Genomic DNA, 16,332 nt, shown 5'->3' with positions numbered 1-16,332 from the left:
GACCTCTTTAGTAATTCAACCAAAAACCAAAATCAATTAATCTTTTAGTCCAACCAGAATTATTTCTGATGACACATAGTGTAATCCATGTAGACAAACTTCAAAAACTGAAGTCAGCTGACCCTCCCAACAAAATCAAAGAGATGGTATGTATGTTATGCAGAATGAATCTTGCTCTGCTTATTAAAGTTTACAGTCATGTGATCAATGGCAGCATTACCATAATATACTACACTGGAAATGAGGCATGACAAAGTGGACAAATACCATCTTTCAATAAAAAAAATTTCCGACAAAGGAGATTTCAGTGAGTGACATATGCTTTTTGACACAAACAAGTTTGAATAGGTTTTATTAAACCCACTGTTTTGTATATCTGAAGATTATCTTTTTATGATGCTACATCAGTAATTTTGATTTCTTTCAGCCACAGCCAATTTGTTTTTAAAACAGTATGGACTTAACCAATTTTAAAATGTCCTTTTAGATGTATCTTGACAGTATCTGAGTGGAATTCAATGATTTTCCATCCAAGATGGGTTCAGAGTCAATGGCCATTGCACACAGTATTAAATTGCACTTGTGAACATGTAACCTGGACCATTTTCCAAAATATTTTTGTTGTCAAATTTGGTATGGTGAAGGTTCCTCAGAATATAAGAGATGATTTTATTACTCAGCAGTTGCAAAAAAATAAAAGAACAGAAGACCTGATATTGTCATTTTCCTTTAAATTGTTTTTGGTCAGTTTATTTCCCTAAAAGGAACTCTGGTTTTATAAATGGTGTGGACTTGCAGTAATGAGTTTCTGTTAAAGTTACGCATGTGGCTTATTTGTAACCATCATAAAAATTAAAAGCACTGTTTGTGAAAGGTAGATTGACTTCATTCTTCAAAACAACATGAAAATAAGTTTGAAATCAAAGGCTCTTAGTTCTTAATACATTGTGATCATGATTTACATGAGGGTTTTGTGTTTGAAGCGTGTACATAATTTGAGATTCACATAAATTGAGATCATTTTCTCTGTATAAATTCAGTACGTTAAAATTAGGGGATGCTTCTGCAAAGTAGATTAAGATAAAAAAATAAGAAAAGTTTTCATAAAAGCATAGGGAAATGAACTTAAAACATAGGAAACATAAAATAAAAACATGAAATTATGAATTTTAATCAATAGAACATATGTACGTGTATTTAAAAAATGAAAGCTTCATTGAACAGTAGTGTTCATCAAGCCATGTTGCCAACATCCTTTCCATCCTGTCCATTATGTTGGGGCAGGCATAGCAACTTTTCTGGTTCGAAAAGGAGGTTACAGCTTTCACACTTGCTTTTATTTTTTCCACACTGTCATGTATTGTTCTATATGTACTTTCACTAAGGTTCAAAGCATGCTTTATCGTGGCAGTACTCTGACCAGCTTCATACCTTTTCACTACTTCAAGTTTAAGCTCTAAAGAAATAGCCTTCCTTGGTCTCTTCAGACTATCACTTGCTCATTTTTTCGATGTCATCACTAATAACGTTCCAGAATTGTAGCAAACAATGTGTACATGTACATACTTATGCAGCACTGAGGCCACAATAAACAGAATGTAGGGGTCATAAGAGCTGGGTGTTGTGGGTAATGTTTACCTGTGAAGGTGGCACAGTCTATATGTATGAGAGAGTTATCTAGATGGTAGTGATCTTTTTCGCATCTTTCCCCATCTCATGTTATTTCGAATTCACGTAAATTGAGATCGCTTAAATTGCAGTCACTCTGTAAACTGATTGACATATATTGCCAGAAAAAAATTAATTTCAAATGATACTGAAAATTCAAAATTCTGTGTAGTTTTTTTGTTGAACACACTGACTTATTTCTGGATTGCCATTTATCATGTTCAGATTATCTTTCTTCAGTAATTAGAAAATTGGTTATAATCAGAAACTTTTTTGTATGCTTGATACCATGAGTAATTAAATTTTTGTGTCAACTTAGAGGACATTTATCAGTCAAAGATAAATCTCTCTACACTGAGCTGCATATGTAGGATGGTTGACAATTACTAATCCTTAGAATTCAGTAATGATCATGTTGTCAGTGTGTTTTTGCCTTATATATGCAAGTGTGTTGACTGTAACATTAAAATTTTATCAAGAATTTTGCGAAGAATAACAAGAAAATTATCCTGTTTATTACCAACTGTTTTGAATTGTATTTGTCCATGTAAAATATATTCTTTCATTCCTTTCCTCAAAACTTCTTTTCACAGAAGACCTTCTACCCATTACAAGAAGGCAACAGACTGAGGAGGAGACAGGAGGTGCTGAGTAATTGAAGAATTGGACAGCTGTGAGGACAGCAAATAGAGATTTTGCTGATATATTGTTTTCTGTGTTTTTTATGTACATGTATGTTATTGGAGAGTTTCTGCCTCTAGCTGTGGGATTAGGGAGCTATCAGCTGAAAAAATGATCAAAATGTCACTTTCAATCAACCATAAATAATTGCTAATATAATAAGTTAAGAGAACAAAGACACTTTTGAATGTTCCTTTTGCTTTAAAGTTTACTTATTAGCAATCGTTATTTACTATTCTGGTTCCTGTATGTTCATCTTATTCATATAAAAGCGTATACATTAACTGACATTGGGTGTGCTTAACACTGCCTGTAATCCATGTTATTTGATATCTGTTTTTGAAGAAAGGAAACATACCAACATTTCTGGTATTGACCAGAATTTAGCAAAATTACAAACATTTATTTTCAATAAAATAAATATTCATTACACATTCGTTCATAAGAGTGTTAGAAAGTAACCAAGGGAATTGAGAGACACTAGATAAATTTTTATTATAATTAAGCTACTCTCATCATTGTTAACACTGTGTAGTAAAATATCCCCTAGTTATCAAACATGAATTTATGAGTAATTGTGACCACATGTTATAGCCTGAATTCATGAAAGAATTATGAAGCTATAATCCTGCTTTTTTCTTGATAATAATTGATGTAAGTTAGTTGGAATTATGGAATAATTATAACACTATCAGGATCAATGCTTTCAAGAAATCTTGTTGTCAAGGCAGTTACATAGCTTAATTCAGTTGATCAGTGCATAAAATTCCTAATCTTTCATGATATTTATTCTTCCAAATTAGTTGTCTTTCAAGTTAAATTTTACTCTATTATTTTCAAGAAAATTTGTTTCTAAATGTGTTTAAAAATGTGTTAATGTTAAAAGTGAATTTTATTCAGAGCATATCTATAAAACTTTCTTCATCATTTATGTACAACAAATATTTAAAGTTTTTCAGTTCTACACTATTCACTACAAAGAATTTAATTCATGCATAACTATCTTCAGCAGCTGCCCTTGAACTTAACTGTATATGTCATTTTTTGATCTAGTACTAAATGGCAATTAAAAATATTGTATCATACATAGCAGTAAGATCTCATTTGAATTTATAAACTTATTTTAGATTGGATTTTATTTTTATTTTTATTCATTCATTTGTGGATGATACAAATGCTCTAAGCTTACAGTTGATTGAATATTCATCAAAAAGTATTATTCAAAATTATTAATTTTCAATTTTGCTGTGGCATGTATTCCCTGAACCCCTTCATAGATTCCCATCATACTTGAATCATTATGAAACAAAGGCAATTTGTTCTGTAGCATTCTTACTAGATAGCATGCACAATGGACTTTATTACCTTAGGTCAGAGTCCCACTTATGGAAAATTTCTATTCAGGTTTTGCTAAAAGTTTTTTTATACACTGATATATCCAGTCGTCTGTACATGGGATGAATCATTTTGAAGTTAAGGCAATTCATTATGTGACATGCTTGTTTGTCTCAGTTTGATGAAGTATTGCCTGGTTTGTCCTGAGGTCATGATTATGTATTGTACAGCAATATGTTGATCATAGTCTAGACATGCATGCACTGGAATTATTTTGATGTAATGGTCAGGCATGATGTTTTTACCTTACATTTTTACCTGCCTGTGATAATGTCTATGATCAATTTATTTTTGTTTGCTGTTTGTAATTTTAAACTTTTTTTTAATGAATGCATGTGATATTTCCTAAGCATGATGAATAAATAAAAGATAAATGTACAGCAATTAAAGTATTTTTTCTTCTTCAGCCCATTTTAATTTTGACCTGCTATGAGAGACCACCTGTCTTAAGTAGTCACTTATGCTTGTAGAATGAGTGTACTATCAGGACAGGTTTTACTGTACATGGATTCCCCAGCATTTAAGTCTAAATAGAAAATAAAATGTTTATTGAGTTCAGTCTCTTGGCTTTTGTGTAGGATGATGAAGTGGGTAGGATTTCACCAGAATAGCTACTTTAACCAGATGTTCTGGTCATTTGATTCAGGTGCAAATGCTTCCAGGAAATGCTAAATTACCTCTGCTTTTTTTAAGTTCAAATGACCGTAAGAACAAGTTAGCATCTGAATGGCCCTCAGTCCATCGTGCATCTCTTGTCATCCCTAGCAACAATTAGAATAGGTGTTAATGCAGTTGTTGACCCATATCCCACAATCACTGTTGTTTCAGTCAATTTAAACTCAACCTGGAAAACAATTTTGAACAAATTTTTTATTTGATAATAAAATTGGTAAACATTAATTTTCATTCTAATGCATTTAGAGTAATTGACTAAGATTTAAGGGTAAAATCATTGTTAGCATTCCTTAGAAGATCTTGTCTAATTCATAATATGAATCAAATAGTTTTGAAATTCATAAAATAAAATATCAGTTCTGTATGTGTGAGAAAGGGAGAGAAACTAAGAGAAAGAACAGTGTACAAGACTTATTAATCTAATTAACCTGATTATAAATTAGAACATTTTTATATTTGGATGCTTGGTCATTGTTATTTTATATGCATACCTATTCTTCTTCAAGACTATTAAAATTCATTTAGATATTCAGAGACAAATTTGAGACCTGTTTAACTTGGTAATTTGATAACTGTTGGAGTTATTATGTAAGTAACATTCTAAACAGCAGCACTCGGGTCGACTCAAGGTAAATAAAACAATTTTTCTCCAGCTCACCCTAAAAATGACATAGCCAGGCAATTTTCTGATGGGTTTGGGAAGGGGTGGAGATGGGGAGTCTTTTAAGCATGAGATCTTGATATTAGTCTGTTATTAATCTGTCTTAGTGTGTCAATGAATACATCACCAGCTACAGCTAATTATCACAAATTGTTGAAGTATGGTTGCCATAAATTCAGTTTTTCTCAAATTGTTGATGCTTCTTTTTGTAACTTTAGGTTTTTGCATTTATTCCACTTATTTTACTCAAATTATACTGAATGATTAGTTGACTTATTCCATATTTATGATGTCTGTGAGAAATCTCTGTTAATGTATTTTACCTATTACCATATCGATCACTATATCAGTCTCTACTTGTCAATGTTCTTAAACAGTTTACAGTGAGCACCATTTCCTGGTTTGGTTGCTTGCCTTTGTTACAGTGTTTAATTCTAATTGTATTTATCTCCATTCTGTGGTTGCATCATAGGACCATTGTAACAAATATATTAAGTATAGGGTTTCAGGCTGCTTACGTTTCGCAGGCTTGATATGTCAAGATTGCATTGATACATTTGCGATCTTTGACCAATGACATCAATCTTTAAATATTATAGGTGATGATTTATGTACACTTTACTCCCATATGCCATCATTAAGAAGTGAAACATGCCGATTATGAATGAAAGCTGTTAGATTAATGGCATAATGCAATTATAGAACGGCACTAGTTTGTGCCTTGTTGGAACCTCCATAACAACCACTTCATGTTTTGTACCATTATACCTGAAAACTATATACTTGAGTTACCATACAGCGTCTAAAAGTTTCAAGATGTTTATAAGAACTCACAAGTATAAATGCTTTATAGATCAAAGTATGCTGATATACAGTCACTTACATAAGGATAGCATCAAATAGAGGTCTGTCAGTTTGCCACATTTGATTGATTGGTGGATTCAATCTTCTAAATCTGATTGGTTCACTACTGTCATGTAGTTAAAATCCAAAGGTTATATATAGGGTGACTGACAATAACTGCCAAATAAGTGCTGTGCACAGTTGCATTTGAAGTTTTGAAAGCATATTTTTGTCACAGAATTGTCATTAGTGAATCTAATAGACCATCACATGTTTAGGCAACACAGTTATAGGGAAACAATGGAATACTTATTTGAATAATAATAAAATAATCATAATAGAGACTTTTAGATTGGCAGTATTATAATCATAATGATACAACTCTAAACATATATATATATATATATATATATATATATATATATATATATATATACTGGAGTAAGTGAGCTATCTTTAAAATTTTCTTGCAGTTATGTTCCACCAGGGGCCCCGAGTGGCCGAGTGGTCTAAAGCGCTCTCCGTCATGGATCTCTGCCATCTCACCTCTGTCTGCATGGGTTCGAGTCTCTGGCTCGGCAAATGTGGATATGTGAGAAAGCTTGCCGGTAGCTTCTCATGGGTCGGTGGTTCTTTCCGGGGTTTTCCCAGGTTCTTCCTCCACCATTAATACTGGCCGCCATGTATAGCCTATTCTGTGCTGAAAAATGGCGTTAAACCCTATAACAACAACAACAACATCTTCCACCACATGTTTGGGGTTAAGACAAATTAAAGCAAATCTTCAATTTTTATCAAACATCACTTAACTTTTTTCAACAAGAAGACTTATGTTCTGAAACAGAAATCTAGTTTAACATTTATTGAAATGATCCTGTCACAAGCCATCAAAAACTAACTGTATTTCATGCAAAGAGTGTTCTGACATGAAGACATCTCTCCATCTTTTCCTTTTGTTGCTTCCATTAAACATTTTTGTTAACCTTATTCTTGAGCAGACCTTCTTCGATAAACTCCCTTCAGCAGACAGGAAGTAGAGGTTACTTTCAATATCATGCCAAGAGGGAACATGAACTACATAAGCATCACCATTATCATCGCCAGTTCAAATTTCAGATTCAAGTTGTAACATTGTAAATCTATAGCATGAACATAAAATAACATTACTCATTGTGACAAAATGTGAGATAATACAATGAATGCGCTCAGAAGGATATGTGTGTGTGTGTGTGTTTGTGTGTGTCTGTATATATATATATATATATATATATATTCATGTGGAGGCAGTCAAAATGAATTGCAATTGATTCAAGTTTAATCAACTGAACTAAAACATCATTGCCATAATTTTTTACATTTTGACTATTTATGCTAAGTTAATCAAGAAGTCTTTGATTTCTCATGAACAAATCCTTAGAATGGATTAATTTTTGCAAGCATATATTCATCAGTTTCAGGATTTTTATTGCATGGTATCAATTCATCTCCAATTAGAAATAATGAAAACAAGTAACTTTGAAGTTACAAGCACTATTCAAGTTAATACATGAAATATCATCAACTGATTGTTACATAGGAAGAGTGGCCAAATGCTCTAAAGAACCTTTTCTGATCACTGCCATCTCTCTTTCTGCATAAGTTCGAGTCTCTGCCAATTGATATGTGAGAAAGATGTTGGTAGCTTCTTGTGGGTCTGTGATTCTTACACGGGTTTTCCCTATTTTTTTCATCCAGCAGTTATACATGTATAGTCTATCTTGCACTTAGAAATGGTTTTAGATCCCCAAACAACAACAACAACATAAAATAGGAAGAGGTGTCATTTTCTTTAGGTTGTGTACAATTATCAACGTGTGACTGTTATGAAATATAGAATAATAGAAGATGTATATATGGAGAGAACTGGGCAATCAGATAAATTCCTATTCCAGCTCTCAGCTGTGTGTGTACACACAACACTATTACTAAGATGATTCCAGTCCACAATTATTTTTATGAAGAAAGAATTTTTAAACTGTTCTTTTCTACATTATTCAATTACATAACATCTACTGTTATTCGTTACCTGGGTCTACCAACACTTCAGGAGTAGGATCTGTCTTACATAGCGCTATAAAGTAGTTGAAGGGTTACTGCCAGCTCTCTCACCAAATATATTTGTAGACCTCATGTATTGTTTTCCTTTTGTAAGTCTGTAGACATGTTTAATATTGTACATATATATTATTCGAGAGGAAACAATATTTGTTTTGACTGCTCAGTGAAAATAGAAACTGCTAATTATTTGGGATTTAATATTGTTCTGGAACTGTTGTAAATTGTTCAAAGAAGTTCTGGACAACACCTTCTTGACAACATCATGATTCTTGGCAGACCAGTACATTTCCGATTTTGAGATTTATATGGAAACTTGCTTTCTTTTGGATTTTCTTAGCACCTGGTCAGGATTATTATTGGATTCACTTCATAATACTGTAAGTTCCTATCACATTTTCATTTATAACTTTGATAATTAAATTATTTGGTACGTTTTGCAAAATATGTTGGTTTTGCTTCTTTCTGTTACTTAGTTTTACTTAGTTGATGAATGCAGAGTTGTAACACCTGCTACAACTTTATGGTGTACAGCTATCCTACAGAAGAGCAATACTAGCAAGTTTAGATAGCTCAGCAAATAATTTATTTCTCTAGATTACAAAGTGAAAATTTAAGAGGAACTTAGAGTATTGCAGTTCCTAAATGTTCTATTACAAAAGTATAGAATGTTCCAAATTAATTCAAGTAATCTTGATTGTCCTGATGTACCACAGTGATATCATCCAGAATGTCTTCGAATTAGTCCCCAATAGTCCCAAAGTAATATTTCAGTCCAAAAGTTTAACAAACACTTTGTAATTCCAAAAGATATTTTAAATAAATATTAATTTCAAATTATATCTGAGCACAACAATAAACTCTGATCATAGATTCCCAAAGACTGATATTTAAAAAGGAATGACTAAATTAATTGCCACATCCTTTATGTACATATTGTCACCTGACCTATGATGCAATTATATTTTTTTGAAAACTTCACTTTTTCATAGCAAGGTCAAGATTTGAACTTAAACTCTAGAAAATAACATGACAAACATGAGGTAGGCAAAACGCTTAGCCAACACAAAACTACCTTCAAATACATACAAATGTCAAGCACAAAATATAATTAAATATAGGTAACAGACCACACTTATGTTTAATATTCATTGTTCATGTCTATATGACATGTTATGTATATGGTTAATATATTTGTCTACTGCCTACTATGCCCTGCGAGTGGAAATATAAGCTAAGCAGCATGCTACAAAAAACACATTGCTTTGACACCAACTAACACTTTAAAGGGGAGCATTAGCCTAGATATCATAATGGAATCTCCAATGACTGGTATTGTCCCAGACATATCCTATGTAACAAAAGTGTAGGATTATTGCCTGTAACCAGATGAATATGACAAAACAATAGAGGAAAGAACTATTGTATACACCTAGTTAAATATATGTGACCAAGACCATTAACTCCAGTCAGATTACAATGACAGATCACACAAAAAATATAGCAGCTTGTTTCTTGTTGGTTCTTATTATTGAACTTAAGTGAATCACTGAGGGAACAACTCAGATCTAAGGGGAAAAAAGTTCATACTGACAGTACAAAAACACCAGCAACGGACATTATTATATGCTCATCTTTTGTCTCAGTTAACTTTATATTATCAGAATCCTGCAGTATATTAAGATACTAAACACCTTCATATTGCACACACAAGAGGTGTGCCTAAAGATAGTAAAATGTGTTAGGAACTATTGTGTACATAAACTATGTACACTCGTGAAGTGGACGCTCTAGGTTTTGGTTGATTAAATTTGTTTGTGAATGAACTGAATCAGCTGTTTCATCCAGGCATTTGAACATATAAATGATAAAGTTAACGATGTGGACGAGGTCACTTAGTCAGAAACGAAACTTTCAAAGAAGCAAATGCATGAACGTGATATTCTCAATGCCAACACCGCGTGTTAGTTACCCAGTTATTGAAAATACTGTTCTGATCATTGAAACAGTTATTTTAGGAGAATATTCATTTCTTTTCGAAAATAGAATAATTATGACTATGGCGAATGCTCTCTATGATTAAAAAAATGTAGCATAGAAAAGCATATTGTGGCCAAGGGCTATCGCATATCTATCAGAGACCTACGATTTTACAAGTCTATATATATATATATATATATATATATATATATATATATGTATATGTATATATATTCGAGAAAAAATGCATCTGAAGGTTCTGGTAGGTAACCAAGAGCTTCAAAGCCAGTACGACGGGAAAGTATTATTTCGGCTGGGTAAATGGGGTGTCACACAACAGCTACTTTTAAATTTTCGCTGTGTAACTATTTTGATACAATGTTAGGCTCCGAAAGAAGACACATTGTATGATACAGGTCATATATGGGGTTCCTGAAACAGCAAGATGCAAGTCACATGGTAAAAGCAAGATTTCTTAAGCTGCTAATAAGAATGGTAATAAATATACATACATGTATGCACCTTGAATTTCCTCAAAATGTACTTTTAAATCTGACCCGTATGTCCTGCAAAACCTGATACATACTGAAACTGTGCTGGAATTTCGAGTAGCCTACATTTCCGGCTGAAATCTATTCTCCTTATGGCACTTAATTTACCCAACAATCTAGTTCCTCATAATCAGGAAAGCAGAAGTGAGTTGGATCAACACAGAAGCAAAATCCATGCGCATTCATGCACAATATGACTAAAAATTTAAATTTTAAGTAGACCAAAACGACAATTCTTTTTTAAACTGGTGTAGAGCGCATGACTTAGAAGGTCACTGGACGGAGCTATGTGCGCATTAATGCTGTTGTCGTTTATTGATGAATTTATGGTTGTGAATTTATTTTGGAACACAATATAAATGAAATTACATTGTTTCTTTTAATGTCTTGTATTATTAATCATTAGGCAGTTAAATAAAATGAGTATATAATAGAAAGGTTACTTCATTTTCTGGGAAAATATGAACCCGTTTTTTACTTCTGAAAATACTGTATTTTTCAGAAAAACTCATTCATATTTTCCCATATAAATGCAGTTACCTATAATTATTATGGAATCACCTACTGATCGTCCTAATGAACCAAATAACTGTCTTGCTCACATAGGTGTTGTTGATAACAATGAAATACACACAACTGGTCAGTTGTATGTTGCTCAGGCTACACCAAATGAAGTAACTGAATTCAGACTGCAAATACCACCATCAGCACCACGACATAATTATCAAACCCATCAGCAACTGAAAGAATAAATGTACACACATCTCAGAGCCCTACCAATACCATCCTATGGTAGTAAAGTGAAAACAAAACAGAAGGTTAATTAGTGGATATCACAAAACTCAGATTGAAGGTGCTTCCATTCTGAAGTGGACAAAGACCAGGGTAGATCAAAAAAAAAATATATAAAGACATACAATGATATCAAAATAACCATCAGATATAACTCAATTGACAGAATTGACATGTATCTTTACCATACAATTATTACGGATGTGCAAAATCGAAGACTAACTCATGCGAACAGATAGAGAAAGAAACAACCGCATGGACTTGATTATTGCATTTCATGGTGGAATAATGGATTTGTAAATAATGATTTCATTTCAAGTGAACAAGAATGCCAATGAAACATACTTTGCAAAAGTATACTATACGGGTAATATCCTAATCATTGCTTGTTATAACTGTTAGTGTTTCACAAAGCAAGAAATCAAAGCTTTTTAAAAGAAAGTAATCCCTTGGAGAGACGAACAAAGATTTGGAGGTATTTTAGAAGTTGATTTATAAGTACCAACATATTTATGCATATATTTTAAAGATGGTCTTTAGCACTCCAACAACTATTTCTTAAAGAATGTGAATTATCACCTTATCTAACGATATTAATAGGGAAGAAATCGGATACATAACTTAATGTGCAAGTAAAAAAGCGAAGAGCTAGATGTTACAAATAATAAATAAAATCTTTAGTACAAAACATATTGTTTAAATTAAGTTATTTGGATTGTACACAAGTTTTGTGAAAATATATATTGAACCAGCAACTGCAGAATTTAGGCTATTAATTTCATTTTTTACATTATGTTAGCGGTAAACAAGAAACGTGTTACTTTATTGATGTTCAGAACAAATGTGCAGCTATATTTAAAGTGCAAAGGAATAAGAATATATTTTCTTGACGATAACACTAAATATCACAAATGTTTGACAGCTCTTTGAATGTTTGATCATGATCAGAATTAGATTACTATCCCGTGACAATCCCTGATTTTTTTTATCAAGTTCTCTCTGACATAATAAACGTATTAATATAAATGTTAATACAATATTTTTGAAGACTTTATGTTAAAAGTCTGTATTGTTAATCATTATCATGATTAAGGATTAATATAAATTATATATTTGAATACAATAATGAGTTGATGTAAAACATCAAAGTTCTATGGAGTTCCTGGTGCAATGCCTAAACCATACAAAGCTAGTATTTTAAATAGTAATAGATTAGATTCTCCAGTGCATGAAAACATAAATCATATCAGGAAGTATGGTATATTTGCTAAACTGTTTTGCAAGCTATATCAGAAGGAAATAAAATATAAAACAAACTCCAGTACAAATGAAACATAAATGGAAATAAACCCTTCCTCAAACAGTTCTCGATACCAATATCAGATTGCCTGAAATATGCAATGACTTGAACAAACTCGGCTACATTTATAGTTTATTTGTCATTTTGTGAAAAGAGTATTGGTGCATTTTATATCAGTTCTTATCCACAAGTGTGATACTGAGTTAGGTGTATGGGAAAATACCATACTGATTGTAATTAAAAATTCCCAAATTATATATAAGTTACCTTCCGGATCTTGTGGATTGCATAGAAACAAATATTTTATACACATGCATTTAGAATTAAACACACCTGTAAGAGGGAACGGTATTCATTTATTTGTCGAATGTTAACACATACAGCATACAGTTGATTAAAACATGAGATTTAAGTGTAAATATAACGCATGGCAGAAATTTAATTTTAAATATAAACTCATGGATACTGATACATATGATTTTGTGCATCATTTGAATGAATACTTGGACAGCACGTTTCTCTCATCACTGTCGGGTGTCCGAGTTGAATACCAATCTTTTTTTATTCATATCACTAAGTAATAATAATAATAATAATAACAATGAGGACTTTGTACAGCGCCTAATCTTTAGAAGCTCTAAGCGCTTTACAACATTAGACAACACCTATAAGATAAAAAAAAACATAATTATATGATTACAAAAACAAAAACCATAAAATTAGAAAACATTAAAAACACATGCTGAGAATATTTAAGGTAGGAAACAGTATTAGGTCTTTATGTTTGTTCTTGCAGTCGAAATAAGTGAGTTTTGAGAGCCCTCTTGAATGGGATCACTGTGAATTTGTGTCTAAGTTCAGTGGGCAATTCATTCCACATTGCTGGGCCCTGGTATGCAAAAGAACGCTGTCCATATGACTTTGTTTTCATAGTGGGAATAATGAATATATGATTGTCAGAAGAGGAGCATACGTATTTTGCTGGTGTGTACACATAGGTGAGGTCGGATAGGTATGTTGGACTAGAGTCCGACAGTGAAACATAGCACAGAGAACAAATTTTGTGTTTGATTCTGGATCGAATGGATAGCAAGTATAGGGTACAGAGCAGCGGGGAGGAGTGCTTTGATCGTGGTGACATGTTGGTGCAATGTGAGAGTACTGTCCAGAGTAACACCTAGGTTTCGTACTGATTTTGTGAATTTAATGTTGGTGTTGCTGATATTTATTGTTTGAGGTAAAGGATGTGAATGAGAAATCTTTGTGTTGAGATCAGAATGATCTCAGTTTTATCATCATTCATCTGCAACTTGTTACATGTCATCAATGATTTCACATCAGAAATGCACCTCTCTACACCTTGGATGGTAGCATCAACTTCAGTTGGGTGGCTAGATTTGTATATTTGGGTGTCATCAGCGTACAATTGGTGAGACACTGGATGATCATCTATGACACTTGAGAGCGGCTGAGTGTACAGAATGAAGAGAACAGGTCCGAGAACAGACCCCTGTGGAACACCACAACATAGATCAACTGGGCTGGAGTGTATTCCATTGCAGATACAATGTGTGTCCTGTTGACCGAGTAGGACTTGAACCACAGTATGGCTGTATCATGAATGCCAAATACATGCTGGAGACGGTGAAGTAATATATCATGGTCTATTGTGTCAAATGCTGCAGACAAATCAAGGAGGGTGAGGACTGTAATTTTTCCGCTATCCAACGCTGAGAGAATGTCATTAACTACTTTTAGAAGAGTAGTTTCAGTACTGTGGCAAAGGCGATATGCAGATTGTACATTGCTAGAAAGACTGTTTGAATTTAGATGAGATACAACTGGGATAGAACAACCTTTTCTAAGATTTTTTATTTGAATTGGGAGATTAGAAACTGGGCGGTAGTTCTTTAAATCATTATGGTCTAGTGTAGGTTTCTTCAGCAGAGGCTTTACAATGGCAGTTTTGAAAAATGATGGGAATTTCCCGGATGAGAGAGAGGTATTAATAACATCAGTTAGTGAAGGCAATACTTGATCAAGCACTCAAGCAGCAGTGATGTTGGAATTGGATCAAGTTCACATGACTTTGGGTGCACCCTTCATCAGGATTGTACGTACGAAATCCACAGAGACAGGTTCAAATGCTGCTAATGGTTGCCGCTCAAATTCTGTATCCCAACTGTATGGTGACGACGAGTCAATTGAAATTGTGGTGTCAAGCTTATCTCTAATGGTTTGTACTTTGTCACGGAAGAAATTTGCAATCATGTCCGGAAGGCCGGCTGGAGAGAAGGTAGTTGAAAGTGGTGTAGATTTGTTCCTTGACATTAGCTTGTTAGTAATCTCGAAGAGCTCTTTGCTGCTGAAACTTTCCATGATCTTAGTAGTATAGTGGGCTGATTTCGCTGCATGGACTAAATATGTGACATTCTTCTTAGCGGCTTCATAGATTTGCTTAAGAATAGTGAGTCTGGTGGAAAGGTAAAGCCTCTCAGCTTTATGTCGGTCTCTTTTAGCAGTGCGAAGCTGGTCCCTAACACTGCTATACCATAGAGAACACTTCTGAATTGATACTCTGCACTTGGTAGCTGGGGCACGTTTGTCAAGCAATGAACGAAGGCAGTTATCGAGTTGTTCTGCGGTAGGAGGTAAGCAAGTTGTTAGGTTAGCTTGGATGTCGTGCATTAGTTTGGTTCTATTTATCATACAGAGATTTATCTTAGTAACAGATAAAGGTGGAGGGTTAGGGACTGATACGTCAAGATGGCATATAATGCAGAGGTGATCTGATGCAAGGTCATGGGATACCAGGGAGGACCGTAGAATGTTATCATCAGGTCTATGAAGAATCCAGTCTAAAATGTGACCATGTTTATGGATGGGTTGGTTAACTGACTGTTTGAGGTTGAAAACATTAATGGAATCTATGAATTTTGATATATTTGGGTTTCCGGGACAGTCAAAGTGAAAGTTGAAATCTACAAAAATAATCAGGTTGCCAGCTATCGAATTTCCATAGTCCAGGAGATTCGGAAACTGCTCCAAAAAGAGAGAGTCAGCTTGTTTTTTTCTACTAGGAGGAGGGCGGTATAGGCAGAAAAAATGGACTGACCTTTGCTCCAGTGTGAGTGTGGTTTGGACTAGTTCAAACGATGTGTGGTCGAAATTGAATGTTGTGGTGTGGTTAAGACGTTTTATCATGGAGTTCTTTGTGATGACAGCAGTTCCACCTCCGCGAGAATTACAGGGGAACGACTTGATGGAGTAACCAGTGGGTGCTAGATCCACACACTTGGGCAATAGTTAAGCCATGACAGAGGGCAATAGTTAAGGGTAAAAAGTGGACGAAGTTTTTATTATCCTGTCCAAGATTTTTTATCTTCCTGCTTCGTCACCTTAATAGACAAAAGTAGATGATAGATGATGGGGCTCTCTATTTGCTTATCGGTTGTCTGAGTTTTATCAAGATTCCTCTCACGAAGGCGTCTAAACAACATTCAAAAGTTTCCAATAAACCATCAAATATATCTGATATTTCCAAACAATATGTTATAGAAAACCTACCGATTTTTCCAATACCACTTTAACTATCTTTATAAAATATTGTTATATAATATGGAGAGCATGATATATATATATATATATATATATATATATATATATATATATATATATATATATATATATAT

At 33.5% G+C, this 16,332-nt stretch overlaps 1 protein-coding gene across 2 annotated transcripts in view; it reads left to right on the top strand.

Moving 5' to 3' along the window:
• Positions 1–4,128, top strand: part of LOC149793187 (uncharacterized) — a 116,592-nt gene extending 112,464 nt beyond the window's left edge. For both annotated transcript variants that reach the window (XM_089967141.1, XM_089967142.1), the window contains exon 22: positions 2,262–4,128. In XM_089967141.1, the coding sequence (XP_089823267.1) occupies positions 2,262–2,298 (37 nt within the window). In that variant the 3' untranslated portion in view covers positions 2,299–4,128. The remainder of the gene's footprint in view (positions 1–2,261) is intronic.
• The last annotated feature ends 12,204 nt before the right edge of the window (positions 4,129–16,332 follow it).

This window comes from Sinohyriopsis cumingii, chromosome 8 (genome assembly GCF_028554795.1).
Source record: "Sinohyriopsis cumingii isolate HCF-2022 chromosome 8, ASM2855479v2, whole genome shotgun sequence".
Lineage (NCBI taxonomy): Eukaryota > Metazoa > Mollusca > Bivalvia > Unionida > Unionidae > Sinohyriopsis > Sinohyriopsis cumingii.
This window is presented reverse-complemented; position numbering and strand designations above follow the sequence as displayed.